The sequence below is a fragment of the Solanum verrucosum genome, unplaced genomic scaffold, assembly GCF_900185275.1.
Source record: "Solanum verrucosum unplaced genomic scaffold, falcon-dt-bn FXZP01000108.1, whole genome shotgun sequence".
In the NCBI taxonomy this organism is placed as follows: Eukaryota; Viridiplantae; Streptophyta; class Magnoliopsida; order Solanales; family Solanaceae; genus Solanum; species Solanum verrucosum.
The window spans coordinates 4290968-4308981 of NW_026020274.1; the positions used below are offsets into that span (position 1 = coordinate 4290968).

The 18014-nt window shown below is 26.3% G+C and overlaps 2 protein-coding genes across 2 annotated transcripts in view; both read right to left on the minus strand.

Annotated features, from left to right (window-relative positions):
• Window positions 1–18014, minus strand: part of LOC125834152 (premnaspirodiene oxygenase-like) — a 438006-nt gene that overhangs the window by 94860 nt on the left and 325132 nt on the right. The window lies entirely within an intron of this gene.
• Window positions 17446–18014, minus strand: part of LOC125834153 (magnesium dechelatase SGRL, chloroplastic-like) — a 390391-nt gene continuing 389822 nt past the window's right edge. Inside the window, exon 5 of the mRNA XM_049513347.1 lies at window positions 17446–17871. Coding sequence (XP_049369304.1) covers window positions 17752–17871 — 120 coding nt within the window. The 3' untranslated portion in view covers window positions 17446–17751. The remainder of the gene's footprint in view (window positions 17872–18014) is intronic.

Below are 18014 nucleotides of genomic sequence, written 5' to 3' on the forward strand. Positions count from 1 at the left end.
TATTGATTTTGAAAAATCTTTAAATTTGTGTTGTGTTTACTAATTAAGAAAATCAAAAAAAAACTTTCTTTTTTATGTATGTAGTAGCTATTTACCCAATTGCTTTTCTTATTAATCTCACTAACCTTTTGAAATAATTAATGTGTATAATATTTATAGCTCTTCATATTCTATAATATATTTTGTGTACTATTTTAATATTTTGTTTTATTTTCTTATGTTGAAACTATATAATATTATCTTTTGATTACTTATCTTTATTATTAAGAAGTTGCAAAAAAAGAAGTAAGAACATATATTTGACAATTTTTTAAAGAAAAGGAACGGATAGAAGAAAAAAGTGAAAAAGGGTGAGGAAAAAATAAAGACAAAAAGTATTAAAGAAATGTACATTATTACTATATATATATTAGAAGAGTCTAGGATTTACTACCATTGTTCCAATTAAATCATTACAAATGTCCAATACTTACTATATAAAATATATAAGTGGGCCCACCTCCTTCCACTTAAATAATATTTTCCAACCTTATCATGGTAAAAGTTGAATTTATTATCCTTTTCATTTAATTTTATATGATATTATTTTTTCTATAAAATCATTATATATGTTTTAATAATTTAAATTTCAAAAACATTATAATTTAACTTTAAAGATTTTATTTTATCAAAATCTTGTACATTGAAATATATAGTTATGAATTTAAAATATTCTTAAAATCATATAAAAATTTCAATAACTTCTCAAATTCCATAATATAACACTTAAATACTACATATTATATATTAATTACTATACTATAAATGACTTAAATACTCCATATAATCTATTACAATAATTAACAATTATTTGACACTTTAAATTCTATCAATGCCATATAAATTAAGATAAAAAACCTAAGATATAATATTTAAATATATTTAAAAATAATATAAGTAATACTATACATTACAATAATTAACAGCTTAATTATTTAAAACTTATATAAAAAATTTAATTGACTCTCTAAATTCTATTGGTACCACATAAAATAGATTATATAATAACATATATTGTTTGAAATTGACGAAAAAGAAACAATAAATTACAATAATTAATAATAAAATAGTCCACTCCAAAAAATCTATCAATTAACAACATATATTGTTTGAAATTGACGAAAAAGAAACTATAAATTACAATAATTAACAAAATAAATCTCTCGACTCCAACAAATTATCAATTAATGCCACATAAATTGGGGACATGGCAAATAACATATAGTATTAAAAAATTAGGTTCAAAATGTACTATAAAATACAATAATTAACAACTTAATATATTAAAGAGACATAAAAAAGGGTTAATATTTAAAATTTTGCATGTGCCACATAAATTACAACAAATAGAGTAATAAATATTACTTTCAAAATTATGTTAAAAAAAAGTACTACAAATCACAATAGCTAACAATTTAAAATATTTTTAAAATCATATCAAAATTTCAATAACTTCTCAAATTCCATAATATGACATAAATTAAAAAAAAGTGTTATAAATCATAATAAATAGTACATATTTAAACTACTTTAAAAGCATTATAAATTGTAATAAATAATACAACAATTTAAATTACTTAAAATTTAACGACTTAAATTTTTTTTAAAATGTATTAAAATTTTGGTTAATTGTCAAAACTTTACATGTGCCACATAAATTGGGACATGGACAGTCACACATATATTTTTTTAAAATTACATTAAAAGTATTCTATCAATTAAACACATATATTGTTTGAAATTGACGAAAAAGAAACTATAAATTACAATAATTAACAAATAAATCTCTCGACTCCAACAAATCTATCAATTAATGCCACATAAATTGGGACATGGCAAATAACAGATATTATTAAAAAATTAGGTTCAAAATGTACTATAAAATACAATAATTAACAACTTAATATATTAAAGAGACATATAAAAAATGGTTAATATTTGAAATTCTGCATGTGCCACATAAATTAGAACAAATAGAGTATAAATATTATTTTCAAAATTATGTAAAAAAAAGTACTACAAATCACAATAGCTAAAAATTTAAAATATTTTTAAAATCATATAAAAATTTCATAACTTCTCAAATTCCATAATATAACACTTAAATACTACATATTATATATTAATTATACTATACTATAAATGACTTAAATACTCCATATTATCTATTACAATAATTAACAATTATTTGACACTTTAAATTCTATCAATGCCATATAAATTAGGATAGAAAACCTAACATATAATATTTAAATATATTTAAAAATACTATAAGTAATACTATACATTACAATAATTAACAGCTTAATTATTTAAAACTTATATACAAAATTTAATTGACTCTCTAAATTCTATTGGTACCACATAAAATGGATTATATGATAAACATATATTGTTTGAAATTGACGAAAAAGAAACAATAAATTACAATAATTAATAAAAAAAAATAGTCGACGAAATTGACGAAAAACAAATTAGAAATTACAATAATTAACAAATAAATCTCTCCACTACAACAAATCTATCAATTAATGCCACATAAATTGGGACATGGCAAATAACATATATTATTAAAAAATTAGGTTCAAATGTACTATAAAATACAATAATTAACAACTTAATATATTAAAGAGACATATAGAAAAGGGTTAATATTTGAAATTCTGCATCTGCCACATAAATTAGAACAAATAGATTAATAAATATTATTTTCAAAATTATGTTAAAAAAAGTACTACAAATCATAATAGCTAACAATTTAAAATATTTTTAAAATCATATAAAATTTCAATAACTTCTCAAATTCCATAATATGACATAAATTAAAAAAAAGTGTTATAAATCATAATAAATAGTACAATATTTAAACTACTTTAAAAGCATTATAAATTGTAATAAATAATACAACAATTTAAATTACTTAAAATTTAACGACTTAATTTTTTTTTAAAAATGTATTAAAATTTTGGTTAATTGTCAAAACTTTACATGTGCCACATAAATTGGGACATGGACAGTCACACATATTTTTAAAAAAAATTACATTAAAAGTATTCTATCAATTAACAACATATATTGTTTGAAATTGACGGAAAAAAAACTATAAATTACAATAATTAACAAAATAATCTCTCGACTCCAACAAATCTATCAATTAATGCCACATAAATTGGGACATGGCAAATAACATATATTATTAAAAAATTAGGTTCAAAATGTACATAAAATACAATAATTAACAACTTAATATATTAAAGAGACATATAAAAAATGCTTAATATTTGAAATTCTGCGTGTGCCACATAAATTAGAACAAACAGAGTAATAAATATTTTTTCAAAATTATGTTAAAAAAAAGTACTACAAATCACAATAGCTAAAAATTTAAAATATTTTTAAAATCATATAAAAATTTCAATAACTTCTCAAATTCCATAATTTGACATAAATTAAAATAAAAATATATATATATATTGGGCCCCGTGTTGGCACGGGGTCCTATATCTAGTTATTACTATATAAGAAGAGTGAATAAATTCACTCCTCTTTCGACACGTGGCACCAAAAAAAAGGAGAGGGTTGAACATAAGTGTGAATGTGAGGGTATTTTGGGTATTTAAAAATACCCTCACATTCACACTTTTCTACTAAAAAAATATTACTATATAATATATATAAAATTATATATAATATATATAATGTATAATATAAGTACTAGATAAGTGTGAAAGTGAGGGTATTTTGGGTATTTAAAAATACCCTCACATTCACACCTATCTACTAAAAAAATAATATATAAGTAGTAGATTTAAATATATTTAAAAATAATATAAGTAATACTATACTTAGTATGCTTAAAAATAGTAAAAACTACATAAAAAGTACTACATATCATATTACAATAATTAACAATTATTTGACACTTTCAATTCTATCAATGCCATATAAATTAGGATAAAAAAGGTAACATTTATATTCAAAATAATCTAAGTAATACTATACATTACAATAATTAATAGCTTAATATTTAAAAGTTATATAAAATATTTAATTGACTCTCTAAATTCTATTGCTACCACATAAAATGGATTATATGATAAACATATATTGTTTGAAATTGACGAAAAATAAACTATAAATTACAATAATTAACAAAAAAAATTGTCGGCTCCAAAAAATCTATCAATTAAGAACATATATTGTTTCAAATTGACGAAAAGGAAAGTATAAATTACAATAATTAACAAAAAAATTCTCTCGACTCCAACAAATCTATCAATTAATGCCACATAAATTGGGACATGGAAAATAACATATATTCTTTAAAAATTAAGTTCAAAAATGTACTATAAAATACAATAATTAACAACTTAATATAGTAAAGAGACATATAAAAATGGTTAATATTTGAAATTTTGCATGTGCCACATAAATTAGAACAAAGAGAGTAATAAATATTATTTTCAAAATTCTGTAAAAAAAAAAGGTACTACAAATCACAATAGCTAACAATTTAAAATATTTTTAGAATCATATAAAAATTTCAATAACTTCTCAAATTTCATAATATATGACATAAGAAGAGGGAATAACCAATATATTTATAAAAAGAAATGACATATAAAATGAAATGGACAGAGTATTAGTTTTTGAAAATGGAAAAGGACAAAACACATAAAATTAAAAGACATATAAAAAAAAATTAGTTTAACTCTCAAACATAAAAAGTAACATATGTTATTAAAAACTTTAATAAAAAGTACTACAATTACAATAAATAATAACTTAAAATATCTACAAGACAACAAAAAAAAAACTAATTTTTGTACTGCTTGTGTCACATAAATTAGGATTGGGATGATTTTAAAATTTTAATTTTGGTTATACATTATAAAATAGCCGAAAAATTGAATGATATAATTTTTTAAAAAATAACCGAATGAATCGTCCTATCGATAACCCTAATGTTACTTCTACTCTGTTTATTTTTACTTAAATTTAGAAAGATATGTTTCATTTCTACCCTCAATCTTATCGGTACATTTATTTGCTATTTGAAATTGAAATTAAAAAGACAAATGACAAATAAGTTTTTATATTAGCTCACTTATGAGCAAAATATATTATAACAATCTTTACTAATTTTATAACAATACATAAACTATACTCTCTCCGCCATATTAGATAGGCACTTCCAACTTTACACGGTGATTAAGAAATCATTAATACATTGGAAGACTTCACCATTTTACCCTTTGTTTATATCAATGCACATTGAAATGAGTTACAAAAAATACACATACAATATAGGAATGGTCATATTAATTGTAGGGTAAAATGGAAAAGAATTAATTAATTCTATCCTAATTTAATAAGTGCTCAAATAATATGAATTTTTTTTTTTTTAGTAAGATTCTCATCTAATATGGGACGGAGAGAGTAACAATATAACTTTATTAATGTTGGGCCCGGGCAGCGCCCGGGCTTTCTTTACTAGTGTAATTAGATTTATCAAAGATATACAAAGAAACATCATAATTTTTGGAAATATATACAGAAAGAACTAATTTTTTCTTGAATTGTTATTTCTTTTCTTTACTTTTTAAAAATAAAAAATAAAAGTATACGAAAATCAAGTACTTTAAAAGATTTAAAACTTCTAAGTGATGAAAATTTATATAGGAATGTATGAACCTAAATTAAATGTGAATAATTAAAACTTGAAATATTTGAATTTGAAAAATAAAAAGAATTTTAAAAATTAAATGTACTTTCTTCATAAGTTATTTAGGTTAAGAATTTTATTTTTTTCGATGATATTTATAATTATTTGAAATTATTAGAATCATGAATGTTTTATGGAAATATAGGACCTTCTTTTAATGAATTTTAATTAGTTGTCGATAATGAAATTTTGTATATGATTATGACGGGTTATCAAAATAAGGTTATTCATTATTTCTTTATGCGTATCAATTTTGATTAATAAATTGTGAATATCTTTATATATGTTATAAAGTATTTGTATTATAGTGAATGTCTATTATGTGGAGTCCTTTTAGGCTATGGTTAGGAATCCTATTTGGGGATCAAGTTAGATTTCCCCTAAAAATAAAGGGGTCCTCTTCAATGTAATATCATCCCTCAAGAAAAATAATAAGTCTTCTCTTCTCTCTACTTTCTTCTTCTTGTACAATAGGGTGAAAACATATTTCAGCGATGACTACATAACAATAAAGTGCTTTGATGATAGAAGTAGTAAGATGATGGGCGATTTTCTGTCCAAAATTGAGCATATATCTAAGGGGTTTTTATTCTATAGTTTCATAACGATATATTCCATTTAGTTTTTTTTGACTTATTTTAAATAATAATAAATTTCTTTCATAAATGACATTGTGTTTGAATTGATGTTACTTAGGAGAGAGCATAATGCTTTATTAAAAGTTTTGATCTGCTAATTTCAATTTTTAACTTTTTTTTAAAAATATTACACCATTATTATATCATTTAAAAAAATTGATTTCTCTTGGTGTCAATTTAATGTTAAGATTTTTTTCCCTTAATTATTTTGTTTAGCAAGGAACAAGTATCGACTCTAAGTAATATAATATACCGCGCGAAGCGCGGTTTAGTTTACTAGTTTGTTATAACATTAAATTAGGGATGATAATTATCTTTTCATGTTTGAATAAGATTAAAGATCTTCATTACAATGATTAAATTCAAACAATTTATAGTTAATTTGTAATATAGCTTTTATTTAATGAAGCTATACTCTATTATTAACTATGATTATATTGTATGCATTCCTTTTATTTATAAATAAAACTCATATCTCGTGTAGTTATTTTTGTTTTGCATTTTTTATTTTTTGGTGTAGTATAGGAAAAGCTCAAACACATATAACATTTTTTTTAAGGAAACAAACACATATAAATCAATTGAAATAGTATAACTTATGAATTAATTCATACAAGCCTTTGAACATACTACAAGATTATTTAAATCCTTCGCTCTCTATTTTCACAAGCATACAAGTGTCATATATATATATATATATATATATATATATATATATATATATATATATATATATATCTATATAGACTTTCAAGCACATTTTTCTAATTAAATAAAGTATAAAATAAAAGAATTGTGTCACTATTTATATTTATATTTAATTAATTTCAATAATAACTATAAAAATGCTTAAATTAATTTTATGTGTTAAATTTTGTGTTCATATTTGTATTTAATATGAACATTTTTATTACTCACTTCATTTTATGTGAAAAGTTAAAATTAATATCATAAATATTAAATTGCGTACTAATAATATTAATATAACTTGCTCAAATAAATAATTTAATGATTTATTACATTATTTTAAAAATATATTACAAAGTGAATAATAAACCTTATTAGTTATTTAAATTTCATCATTACATTTTAAAATGTCAGCGCAACGCACAAGTACATATACTAGTCTATATAATGACATTAGCTCCAATAATGCAAATTATAAATGTTTTGAACATTAGTTAGAAATAACATTTTGATGGAACCCTGCAATACGATGGGACCAATAGTTTAGGGTGTATTTATTAAAAAAATGTAGGGAGAATTTTTTTTTTTTTCATATATAATTGATCAAAACTTTTTGAAAACATTTTCTCCGGAATGCACATACTTATTTTAGTATTTACTTTATGACGTAGATTACCATGTACCAATAAAGAAATGCAACAACACTTTGTGTCACCTTAAATAGAGCAACATAAATCTTTATAGGAAGCCTCAGAAAAGAAGAGAATAGAATGAAAGTATCACAAAGATTTGAGCTCGTAACCTATAAAAATGTAGAAGCAAAGGGTGAGTATCAAACCACACGGTACTCAATAAGTAAACTTTTAAACACAAGCTAAGGGAATATAATACGGGTACTCCTTACACCCCAACCGAACCTCCACAACTACAACCTACATAAAAATCAGTTCAACCTATGCTATGTAAATTGTTAACTATTAAGTTGGACTGGTTTTTATGCAGATTGTAGTTGTGGAGGTTCGTTTCGGGTGTAAGGAGTACCCGTATTCTTTTCCCTTTAACTTTTGTTTAAAAGTTTACTTGTTGAGTGCTGTGTGGTTTGATACTCACCCTTTGCTTCTACATTTTTGTAGATTACGATCCCAGATCTTTATGATACTTTTTATTCTCTTCTTTTTCAAAATATTACAAAAACACTCCTACCTTCTATATATATTCCTCTTATCTGTAAAAACACACACATTTTGAAATATTGGAAGAAAAACATTACTATTCTTTTTCTATTGTTCTTAACTATTTAACTTCTAATATCTTTATCGTATAACAATTACCAAATTTTTCGCCTTACTTCACACAACTCCTCTCAAACTCTCTTTTCAAAAGATATATATAGACTATTTATAAATATATAAAAAAAAGTCTCAAATAAAATAATAAAGTCCAAAATAACTTTTAAAAAATCAGGGCCAAAGAGTGACCAAATTTCTAGTGACAAATTGATGGTCACTGGCTTGCTGCTATGTTCCCCACTTGTCTCCCTCCTCTTTTTTCTTTTATTTTCTTCCGTTTAATTTGTTTTTGCATTGAACCTTTTTATCTTCATATTATTTTATTTTAGCATCGTGAAATATAAGTCAAATAAAGTAGGAGGGAAGAATTAATTGAAAGTCGGATCCAAATTTCTTTCGTCTTTCTAAGGCCTCATTTGTTTGCATTTAATGAAGGTCTAAATCGTAATCATTCAGATTCAACCATTAAGGTCTCATTTGTTTCCATTAAGATTAAGATATCTGAAAGCATTAAGATCTAGATGTCTAGACCTAAATGATTAAAATTGTTTGTTTTCATATGAAACTAAACATTATAAAATATTATAAAAATTTCATTTCAACAAAAAAATATTACTTTTTAATAAAAATAATATTTTAAATGTTTATATTTGATTAAAATAAATTATGTGATATGCAAATAAAAATTATATATCGATATAAAAATTATTGTAACATGATTTCTTTTAAGAATTCAACATAAACATCTCTTGATAAGAAAATATATCACGAAAAAATATATTTCATAGGAATAATATAATATCAAAAAGTTCAATAAGTATGATAATACTGGTTGAAAAATAATAAAGAATGTTTCACATCATCAAAGCCTAACATATATTCTAGCTAGTCAGAAAAATTAAAGAATTTCTATTTTTTCGGATGACCTTAATCAATTTCTCTAACTTGTGAACTTCTAGCGTCATCATCACTAACAATTGTACTATATAATGGTTCTTCGCATCCAATTTCATATAATTTTTTCTTTGCATTCTTCAAAGCTAGTTGTACTATTTTTTAATAAATAAATCCAAAGCAGTACTCATCTTCTCATCAATTTCTTCTTCAAAACTTTTCTTCAATCGAATTGAAGATTGGGATGAAAAATTATCAGGAGCTCCATCATTTTTGTCACCTACTAAATATAAGTATAACTTGGACTCCAATCATGAACTCTTGTTGCAGTACAACCTTAAAAAAAAAATGTACACAAATTCGGAAGGGTAGATGTGAAGTCTTCAATGTCTTTGGCCTAAACAAATTAATTTTTCATAAGAGACCTCATATATGTATATATGGTAGTTGTTATTAATCATGACTACTATTTTTTACTCAAAAATCTTGAGTTCTTGATAAACATCAATACACCCAAAATTATTATTACAACAAGAGTTCTTGACAAAAATCAATACAACCCAAAAAGATTGTTAATATAAGAAAATACTTGTATAGAGTATGAAAACTTACCAGTTCAAGAGGAAAAAAATTGGTGTTAGGTTGAGAAAAGAGAGGAAGAAAGTTTGTAGAGAGAGAGAGCAAGTCGCGCAATGAGAGGGAGAGGCTACATCATTTTTTTCGAGCGTATTTAATAAGTCTGAATGTTGTTAAGGCCTCATTTGTTTTCATTAAGATTAAGACCTCTGAATCTGAAATACACGTCTGAACATTAAAATTTGTATTAAGAGTTACGTGTCTAGATTTGAATACACATTTGAATATTAAGATGTTGTCTCCAAATCTGAACACTGAATGATTATTGTTTGTTTTCAATATCTGAATGTGCATATGAAATCAAACATTATTTAATAAAAAATTATAAAAAATTCATTTCAACAAAAAAAATTACTTTTTGATTAAAAAAATATCATAATCATCAAGCATAACATAAAAAAAATCACGAATAAAAAGTATTTTATAGGCACAATATAATGTCAAAAAGTTCAATAAGTATGATAAATACTAGTTGAAATATAATAAATAAGGTATCACGCTATCAACGCCTAACATATATTTTGGCTAATTAGAAAAAAACTAAAGAATTCTTATCTTTTTTCCGATAACCTTAATCCAATTCTCTAACTTGTGAACCTCTAACGTCATTCATGCTTTTTTGTAGTGGACACTTTCACAAAATATACTAACACATGTACTGTATAATGACTCTTCCCATCCAAGTCCATCTAATTTTTTCATTTATTCTTCAAATGTAGGTGCACTATTTTTTTATTCAATAACTCTAGAGTAGTAATCATCTTCTCATCAATTTCCAATTCAGACGAATAAGGTTTTTTCTTCCCCAAAACTTTTTTTTCCAGATGAAACTGAAGATTGGGATGGAGAATTATTAAGAGCTCCATTATTTTTGTCACCAACTAGTTCAACAACAATAATATATTAGTGTTATGTCTCAAAAACGAATTTGATGATCAAAAAGTCTCAATAAAATAATTGGCCTAAGACAAAATTCTAATAAGAGACCTCAAAAATGTATACATAGTTATTATTTTTTAATTATGAATAGTATTTTTTTCACTCAAAAACCTTGATGAACATCAATACACTAAAAATATTATTGCAACAAGTGTTCTTGACAAACATCAATACACCCTAAGAAAATTATTAATATAAAAAAAATACTTGTAAAGATTATGAAAATTTACCAGTTCAAGAGGAAAAAATTGGTGTTTGATTGAGAAAAGAGAGGAAGAAAGTTTGTAGTTGTGAGAGCAAAAGTCACGCAAAGACAGAGAGAAGCGATATAATATTATTTTATAACTTATTAAATAAGTCTAAATGATGTTAAGACTCTCCTGCAGATCTGATCCGTTCAGACCTTTTCAGGTCCATTAAGAGGCGTTTTTGAAAAAAGAAACAAATGGACTTAATGGGCTGAATCTGAAGCATTCAGATTCAGACCTAAAAACCAAACACACTTAATAGACTGAATCTGAATGATTAAGATTCAAACCTCCATTAAGTGCAAACAAATGAGGCCTAAGACTCTCTTCGTTCAGATCTTTTCAGATCCATTCTGAGGCTTTTTTTTTAAAAAAAAAACAAATGGACTTAATGGGTTGAATCTGAATTCTGAGAGCGCAAGTCGCGCAATGAGACTTTTCAGATCCATTCTATGCAATAAGTCTTCTTCTTGCGTAAAAGAATGCAATTATTGCATAAGCATAAATTGATATAATTAATACTCAAACGATAATTAAAAATATTATAATAAAAAATGAAAAATGATTTTATATATATATATATATATATATATATATATATATATTGGCTTAATTTCAAATGGCATGGATAAAAATATCAAAAAAGTATAATAACAAAATAAATATGATTTTTTTCTGAAAGTACATAGATAAAAATGTCCGTAAGATATTTATCCAAATGTTTAACCTAATTTGTGGTACAAAATTTGTGGCACACCTAACTTGACAGTATCCATCCATATTCTAAGTCTCCTTTCCTGTTAAACAATAGGTAGCAGAAGAGTCATGGTACACCAATCTTGACAAAATACATAAACATATAAATGTCAGTTATTTCTGTTTTATTTTTTTATATATAGTATTCCATCCGTATAACAGTAGTTGTCCGTTATACTAAAAATAATTATTTAATAATACTTGTCCAGTTTAAAAAATCAAGAGATAATTTACATTTTGTGTCTATTTTACCCTTTCTATTAAATACTATTTATCATCTAATTCATTTCTCAAAGCATTAAATTTAATAAAATCAAAGGATAAAATAGTAATATTACACCTTATTATTTATTTTTTCTTAAGAGGTGTGTCAAGTCAATAGTGGACAACTATTATTGGACAGAGGAAATATAAAAATGTCATTTAATTTGGCTTCAATTAGCATCTATGCTTTCTAATTTTGGGTGTGCATAAGTAGAAACTTAAATTTGTATAAAATTGAACAAGTAGATATATGCATTCTATGTGGCATAATACATATATGAGGCCGCATTGGACACAAAATTGTCAGGTAGGACACCACGTAGGACGAATATGTCTATTTGTTCAATTTTATACAAATTAAGTGTTTACTTGTGCATACTCAAAGTTAAAAAACATAAATGTCATTTGAGACCAAGTTAAAGGGCACATTTATGTATTATGCCTTTAGTTTTCAAGTAGAGCCATAATATCCCGAAGATAAAACCTACACTAGTAAAAATAAAGATTTTTCTCACTGCAAATTAGTAGAAAATTTGAACTATAGAATCTGATTTTCCTACTCATTTTTCATAATCAGCTCACTGGAAAATGCATTTGATAAACAGATTTTCATTGAAATATGGGAAATTTGATAACTTTTCATATGATAAGTCCTATTTTTTTTCTTTCTCACCAATTCAACCAAATAGAAATAGCCACCGAACATTTTTCAATAGGAAAATTGTGACTTTAAAGTAGTATAGTGTAAGTTTATGTTGTTCACAAACATACCATGTAAAAGAGAAATAAGCTATTACCTCCTCTGTCCTAATTTACATGGCACGAAATTTGAATTTCGAGAAATAAATTTCTTAATTTGGATTTTGAATTCAAACATAGAATTTATAAGGTTCTTCAAACAAAATTTACACATTTTGAAAGACTATGTAATTAAGAAGTATATATGAGTCACAATAACTAACAACGGGTCAAAATATATAAAAGACAAAAAAAAACTTATTTGATTATTAAAATTCGAAAGATGCTACATAAATTGAGACACAGAAGAGTGTATACTAGCAATTATTAGATAAACATGTAGTAACAAACCATTAAGAGAGATCAAAAGGAGTAGCAATCAAGCAAAGATCATTCTTTCTACTGGCAGCTATTCCTTCTGCTTCAGTCATATCAAAATCATCAACACTAACTCCATCAGGAAGTTTCCAATCGAAGTGATACAACAACTTAGCTAAAGAATGCCCTACAGTAGCTAAACCGGATAACATTCCCGGACACATTCTTCTTCCTGCACCAAATGGAATAAACTCAAAGTTATTTCCTCTAAAATCAATAGAACTATTCTCAAATCTCTCAGGTATAAAGCTTTCTGGATCGTCATGCCAATATCTAGAATCTCTTCCAATTGCCCACGCATTCACTATAACTTTAGTTTTGATAGGTATATTGTATCCATCAATTTGTGTTTCTTCTCTACATTCCCTTGGGACTAATAGAGGAGCCGCGGGATGTAACCTTAGTGTTTCTTTTATCACTAATTTCAAATACTTCAACTCCTCTAAATCGATATCTTCAAATGTCTTCTTTCCTTTAAAGGCTTCTCTAACTTCAAGTTGTGCTTTCGCCATAACACCTGGATTTTTTATCATTTCTGAAAACGCCCAAATAATTGTTGTCGATGATGTTTCAGCTCCTGCCATGAACATTTCCTACACGTAGAAAAATATCAAATATTTTTCGAATTTTTCCTAATTCAAACTTGAAAACTCTAGATAGCATAATAAATCAAATTCAAAAGTTATAGGCACTAAAACTTACAAAAATAACTGCTTTGATATTTTGATTTGTGATTGGCATTCCAAATTCCCCACTCTCCATGACTCGTAGTAAAACATCAATCAAATCTTCAGCTCCAGACTCACCATTACCTTTGTTACCATTTGCTCTATTTTCACGATGCTCATTAATGAGCTTCTCTAAAATCACATCAACCTTTTCATGAGCTTTCAACAACCTAGACTTCATCCCACTGATCCCGTGAAGCCATTTATGTGAAGGAAACAAGTCAGTTAAGTCGAATCCTGAAGACAACGAAACAGCCTCTTTCACAAACATAATCAACTTATCTTGATCATGAACAACTTTCCCAAAAGCAGATCTACAAGTTACAGAACCTGTAAACCAAAAAATTTTATTCGATAGGTTAACCAACGACTCATCAGGCGTAGAATTGATGATAGATGAGACGAGACTTGACATCTCTTCTTGTCGAATTGAGTTAAATGATTTGACCATTTTTGCACTAAGAAGTTCCAGGACACATATTTTGCGCATATTTCTCCAGTAATCACCATATGGACATAATGCTATGTCCGAATAATTGTAAAAAATAATACTTCCAGTCATACTTTGAGGCCTAGTTGCAAAACGAACATCTTGAGTTTTCATGATTTCTTTTGCCATTTCAGGTGAAGATACAACAATTGCGGAAATTTCTCCTAGTTGTAAGTGTGTTAATGGCCCGTATTTTTGTGATAGGGTTCGGAGAGTGTGATGTGGCAGGCCTCCATGGCTCGCTAATTGGTGCAAGTTCCCGATAATAGGTAGCTTCCATGGGCCAGGAGGCAATTTTTTGGTTAAGGTTTTTGATTTTTTCCATATTTGAAATAGATAGAATATGAAGTAAAGAAATAACAAGAGTGAAATAACGAAGATTAAGGGTAATTGTTGAGTCTCCATTTTTTAGAAAGTATGAAATGGAATACTATTTTATGGATACATGCTTTTCTTGTTTATATAGAGTAAAACAAGTTTATTTTATATGTTTATTATATTATGGACTAAAAATATTTTATTACTTTTTCTTATTAAATTGATAAGAAAATATCCACATTATTAATCTTGACAATAATGGTAGCAGAAAGTGACCGCACATCAATCTTCACAATAATGGTAGCAGAAAGTGACCGCACATCAATCTTGGCAATGTATAGGAATCTACTCTCTTTTTTAGTTGGGCACAAGTAATTCAGACATGACAGCATTTATTGTCGTATAAGTATTAACAATAATTGAGTTAGTGGCATAATAGTCATAGTCACTAAACTCTTTGGGGTCGTTTGGTTTGAATATGAGTTATGATGGGATAAGTTATGTTGGGATAAGTTATGTTGGGATTAGTTATGATGGGATAAGTTGTCCTGGGATTATTTCTTATTGAGTGTTTGGTTTGTTATATTCAAAATAATATATATTGATAAATTTTAAGAACAAGTTGTTTGTTTACAAAATTACCCTTCACTTTATTTAAACTTTTTAAATTTTTCTTTGTGAGCTTTAGTTATTCATTTTTTAAAATAAAACTTTTATTTTTTTTAACTTAAATATTTTTGTTTATGTATTCCCATGATAAGTACCATGTGTATTTAAAAATATAACTTTTTTCTTATTTAGCTTAAAAATAGAACTTTCCTCTTAAGTTTATTAAAGAGAAGAAAATTTATGAGAAATCAAAATAAAATAAACATAAGAATTAGTCAAATAAATTCATAAATAAAAATTATATTTATATAGTATAATTTTTTAATAGAAAAATATGTATAATTATCATAAAAATAAGGAGTAGTAAATATTATTATACATGGTATTAAAAAAAATGTAAATATACATAAATGTAAAAAATGATATATAAAAAGGATTTAAAGGGACATATTTGTCATTTACCTATTCTATCTCGGGATAAGTTATCCCGGGATTACTATACCACCCATGGGGAGGGATAACTTATCCCGGTACTAATTATTAATCCCGGGATAAGTTATCCCGGACTTGCCAACCAAACAACATAATTTTTTTTTTATCCCATCACTATTTCCTTATCCCATCACTATTATTTCTAATCCCTCACACCAAACGAGCCCTTTAGGTACTAGTGAGATAAACATAGTCCAAATTATGTCAAAACTACAACTATTCTTTGTAATCCAATTATTGGTCCATCAATGAATATATTTTCAATTTGATCCTTCCAGAATTGGAGGGGTTGGATATAAAATGAGCTAAATTTGTCATTTCATATTAGGAAAATGTAGTATTTTGTTGACTAACAAAATTTTGCAAATCAAGCCATACGGGCTATCCAATAATAAAATAATCTGGTGTTACAATCCACTTGCAACTTGAGGGTTCATTTATTCACAAAGTTTGATTATTAGATGTATTTTGTAGAGGTGGTAAAATTAGCTTATAAAATTATAACTCGTTTAAGTTTGGATTAATTATGGATTCATTTATTTATTAGTTTAGCCCATCAAAGTTTTGGTTCATGATATTTAGTTTAAATCAGCTCATGAAAAACTTAGTCAAAGTAATTTCAAAAAGAGTACATTCTATTTTATTTTATATATTATATATAGTCATAATAAAGAAAATAATTTTATAAGGTATTGAAGTTTTAGGCAATTATAGCTCAATGGACTCGATCCATTTCAACTACCCGTTTTAGCCTAAGTGACATTCGGATGGATTATTACGTCACTCATTTTGATCCGTCCAAATTCAGCTCAACCCGCTCATTTGCCACCTATAACGTTTTGTATCACTTCATCAATTTGCTGTGAAAGAGGCATCTCCTTTTTTAGGGCATCAAGATGCAACTTTGTTCCTAATCCCTTAAGCAATAGTAGAGTACTAGAAGAGAATGACATTGGAGGTGATGGTCTTAAACTTTTGACCCCGCTTGCCTCATGAACAGAACTTCAAAACTATCCATTTCCAATGTCATTTGGTGGTGATTTCTTCAGTTGAATTCCCCTCTTTAACAATAATACTAACTAGCTGTATAGCTGATTAAATTGCATTGTTAGTCAACTTTTTTTAATACTGTCAATGTATAAAACGTAGATATCTTACAGAGAAAATAGTTAGTAATCACATCTAGCTATAGTTTTGCTTTTCCTTTTGCTTTGCATTCTCATTTTCGTCGTAAGATACACAAATAGGTAGAAGTGACACTTATAAAAAAGCTGCCCAGAAAATTCTGGATATGCCAGAAGGCAATAAGGATGTGAGTTCAATATTCTTCTGTGCTCTATTAATCTGATGATATCAAGATATTATTCAAAAATACAACGATTAAAGGAGAACTCATATTCTTCTCCTTCATAACCGAGAAAAATATGGTTTTGTATTGTGCTCAAATGTCGCTCTGTTGCTTTAGTATCGGTCTCACTCATAAACGGAATTTGTCAAGTGAGACGGATACTAAAGCAACAGAGTGAACAAGTCAAGTTGAAAATGAAGATATTCGCAGACCATGTATGGTATGGAGCAGTAGCATATGGAACAATTGCTGATTGATATGTGGAAGGGAAAATAGTATTTGGTTTTTACAAGAATTGTCAGTCAAGACTCACAAGAGCACATTCGAAAGAATGCAGTACATACATGTAAATGAATCTAATGACCTTGCAAACAATTCTCGTCTTTACAAGTCATCGAAATGTAGGATCCCATGACTCTAATATGTGTTTCAAGAGAGATCCTTCCAAGTGCAAAAAGTAGAATTATTAGGCAGCTCAAGACGAAACGTCCTAAATCCATAAACTCTTTGCAGTCTCTCACCTTAGTGTATAAGCTCAGAGAAGGAGGGTGAAAAGAACTTGGAAGATTGATGTTGCACTTCCCTGGAATTTTGGAGGTTGAAAATCATCCTTGCTTGTCGATAACAAACCATTGACATAATCCCCTTGTCTTCCCTGGAAAACATGAATTAAGTTGTGTAAGAATCTAAAGAATAACTATGAATACAGTTCTCGATTCAATAGCACTCCCTTGCCCCAATGTTCAGTATGATGATCAAAACAACATTTTTTTAGTCGACTGCAAGCACCAAGTCTAT